At 37.3% G+C, this 3,587-nt stretch overlaps 1 protein-coding gene across 1 annotated transcript; it reads left to right on the top strand.

Annotated features, from left to right (window-relative positions):
- Nucleotides 1-681: 681 nt before the first annotated feature.
- Nucleotides 682-3,291, top strand: LOC133307667 (uncharacterized). Its single transcript, XM_061508218.1, has 3 exons — nt 682-1,296; nt 2,471-2,585; nt 2,720-3,291. The coding sequence occupies exons 1-3, from the start codon at nt 682-684 to the stop codon at nt 3,289-3,291; spliced, it is 1,302 nt and encodes a 433-aa protein (XP_061364202.1).
- Nucleotides 3,292-3,587: the final 296 nt, after the last annotated feature.

Here is a 3,587-nt window from a genome sequence, read left to right on the forward strand (position 1 = left end):
TGTGTACTGAAATACTTTAAAACCGGAACAACAATGAGGAAGATCATAAAAATAAATAGGAAAAAGACAATGAGATTGCAGTTGGAACTAGGAAGTGAACGAGAGAAAATCATAGACATGTGAGCACGTGCCTAAGCGCGTGGAGAGAAATTCCGAAAGGGTCAACAACTAGTCTAGTGGTAGTCCAAAGCAGGCAGTATCTTAACTATAAACTCATGTAGCTTAATACACAGCAAGGTTCAAATTGAACCAATAATATAATAATCTCTCCCCCTTGAGATCCAAATTTAATCACGCACTATGAATATATGAATTAAGAAGCATCCAAGCTTCTTCTTTCTTGCTCTCCCTTATACTTTAATTCTCATATTTGATATTGTCACTGCCTCTCTCTCACTTCAATCTCTGAATTGTTGTCTACTTCCCACTCAATCAATATTTTATCTCACAGACCCTTGAGATTGAGATCTCCACCTCCGAACCTTCTTTTGTCTTTCCTGGCTGTGTTGCTCTCCAACAATATATATAAATCTCTCTGTTCTTTCTTTATATATCACAATCTATAGTTATCTCAGTCTCTATGTGTGTGGCTCTATTTACATGCTACAAGCTTCTTCTATAATTTTTCATTTCAAAGCTTCTTGTTCCAAAACAAGCATATATATATATATATATATATATATGGATTCTAGTTCTGGCAAACACCCCACGAGGCATATTTTGCTCAAGGATTATCTGAGGGACGACCTTAGCTCGTGTTCATCGAGCGGTTTCAAATCGTTCCCGCGCCGACAATGCTGCACAACCGTTGGATTCCTCCTTGAGAAAGATATCCAAAGCCAACGCAAGAGGAGGGACACAATCCCTCGACGCCAGTTATGGGCTCTGCAGAGAGCTTCGGAAGCTGTAATCAACGCCATCAAGTCACTGCCCTGGTCCCAACAGAGTGCTAAAGCTACTGGCCTTCTTTCTAGAAGCTTCTCAAGGAAGCTATTGAGCAGAAGCTTCTGGAGAAAAGCTCCCAAGGAAGATGAGGGAAGCAAAGGTGCCCCGAGGTGGAGGAGATCTTTCCGCGAACTCCTTATGCAGGAACGAGATAACCCGACGTTGTCATCGAATGAGGATACCATATTCAATGCCCCAAACACCACCACCTCTTTTAGCTGGGGAGAGATCGAATTCGCTTTTTCATCAGGCGCCACTTCTTCTCAGAGCTCCACAGATTACGACCTAGTTACGGGTACCAAAGAGACTGCGCCACGTGTCAAGATAGAAGGAGTAACAACATCAACAAGGGTGAGTAATTTCCAAATTGAATTCTTCTACTACTGTCTTTTTTTTATTTGATATATATATATATATATATATATATATATATATATTTACTAAGAGTTTTATAATTCTTATTCAAATGAGAATTAAAATTTTTTTACACACCTTTCGATTTCCGTACTGACATGAGTCTTATATATAATCATTTCTAACATATGGGTCCCACATATTTTTTATTTCTATGAGAATTATAAAATCCATTTACTAAATACCTGCACACTTTAGTTAGAAACAGCTGGGGTGTTAAAAATGTGTTTCTAAGGGTATGTACTACCTAAATACGATAATGAAAATTTACTCTTAAATCAAAGAAGGAAAAATATATATTTCAAACTAGCTTGGCAAAGTGAATTGAACTAGTCAGATCCAAGAAATAAGAAAAGTTAGGTTACGACATTTGGGATTTGAGGATTTTTGGGAGGAACAACTGGAACCGACATTGCAATGCACGTGCGGAGTGTGTACTTTTTTGGGAGGAGGGCAGATATGCAGTACGTTCGGGACTACACATTTAATTAGGGTGAGTCTCCCAAAGACTGTGCTGTTCACTAAGCGCCATCCACGGCGCTGAAACTCACTGTAACCATTGACACTAGATCACAGGAGACCACTAGTTGGCCATTGAATCCAAATATGGGGTAGTTTGGGAAAGCTGCTTTTTACCGCACAGTTTTGTACATGGCGGCAACTATCTACGGAGGTTTGATATGATTTGATATTTTGTACATATTATTTTTTGATTAAAGTATAAATTAAATGATCTTTAAAGTACTTAGTAATATATTTTTTATGTAATTTTTGAATAGATGAAATTGTGAACAAGCATCAGTAACGCACGTGTTTAATTGAAAATATATCAAATTGGTGTACTGTTTAAAGTCAATAGTCTAGTAACAAAAAAAAGTTTAAAGTCAACATTATAATATGTTGATGTATATTAGGTTCTCCTCTATCATGAGCATTTTCAAAATCTGATTTAACGTGTCTAATTGTCTCTGTTTATTTAGCTTTGACTGCTCGAAATCAGATTGCTCAAAAATAAAATAAAAAATAAAAAATTGAGTTGTGCCCAGAAACACTTGGATTTATTTTTCCTAAATTAAATTTTTTGATTATTACATTCGCTCTCATGAAACAGGATTGGCCAAAAGAGAAAGAACAATTTAGCCCTGTATCGGTACTAGATTGCCCATATGAAGAAGAAGAAGAGATTAAGTCTCATTTCAATTCCACTACTCATTCCTTCATGGAAGGTCATTTCTCTCTCTCTCTCTCTCTCTCCCTTTCAGCAACAAACTGTCATGAAATTTCGATGAAGTTTTACAACATAAAATAGATATTGTTTTATCTGACAAATGAAAAATGTATATATATATATATGATATAGTTACGGGAGCCGAACACAAGCATATTCAGAAGAGGCGACATTTTAAAAGCGTGGCTTCACTGGAGCCTGTGGTTTTAGAGAAAAGGATCGCATTGTCAGAACTGGAGGATGGACCACACAACCATTCTGGAACTCAATGTTCAGTATTAGTGCCAAATATGTGTACCCAAAATGGAAACAGGAACGTGCGTCAAGACAACATCGAGGAGAATGCACGTGACCTTGTCAACTTAGTTAAAAGGTCAATTCCATCAAACAGTTGGAAAATTAAGGTAGCAGAGAACTTGCTGTTTGATTACTTCAAGCAGAGCATTGGGGAAAATAATGATATTGATCATTCAAAGAAGCTTAACATTTGCAAGATAGCCGAGGATTGGATAAGTGGGGAACCCCAAGAACTGTATTTGGGTTGGGAAGTGCAGGAAGGAAGGCGTGTCTACATTAGGGAGATGGACAAGTGTAAAGAGTGGAAAAACACTGATCAAGGAATACAACAATTGGTTCTGGATCTGGAAAACGAGGTTCTCACTAGTTTGGTTAACGAGCTAGTTCTTGACCTCACGAAATGCTAGTCTCTGAGTTTAGATGCTGCAAAAATATCTTCTTTCATTGTTTTTACTTAATTTTGTATTTGTCACTTCTTCTCCCTATTTTGGGGTTAGGGGAGGCTAAATTTTGGAACTATTCGGGGGCAAATCTCAGTTTTTATTTATGATGTTTTCCTTCCTCGTATCCTGCATGCATTGCTACATGCAGGGTTGATTAGGACAGGGGAGAAATAAGGGTGTGATGCTCAACCGAATAATGAATCGAATCGAAGCAATTGCATACTATAATGGTTAATTGTTTGTAATAAAATCATTCATAT

Source organism: Gastrolobium bilobum, unplaced genomic scaffold (assembly GCF_033153095.1).
Source record: "Gastrolobium bilobum isolate Gb01-03AN ecotype WA unplaced genomic scaffold, APGP_CSIRO_Gbil_v1 utg3850, whole genome shotgun sequence".
Taxonomy (NCBI): Eukaryota; Viridiplantae; Streptophyta; class Magnoliopsida; order Fabales; family Fabaceae; genus Gastrolobium; species Gastrolobium bilobum.

Excerpts from the sequence above, each read along its gene's own strand:
- LOC133307667 (XM_061508218.1), top strand. The coding sequence starts at position 682 with ATGGATTCTAGTTCTGGCAAACACCCCACGAGGCATATTTTGCTCAAG. Across the intron at positions 1,297-2,470 it reads GAGTAACAACATCAACAAGG|GATTGGCCAAAAGAGAAAGA; the intron begins GTGAGTAATTTC and ends CTCATGAAACAG. Across the intron at positions 2,586-2,719 it reads TACTCATTCCTTCATGGAAG|TTACGGGAGCCGAACACAAG; the intron begins GTCATTTCTCTC and ends TATATGATATAG.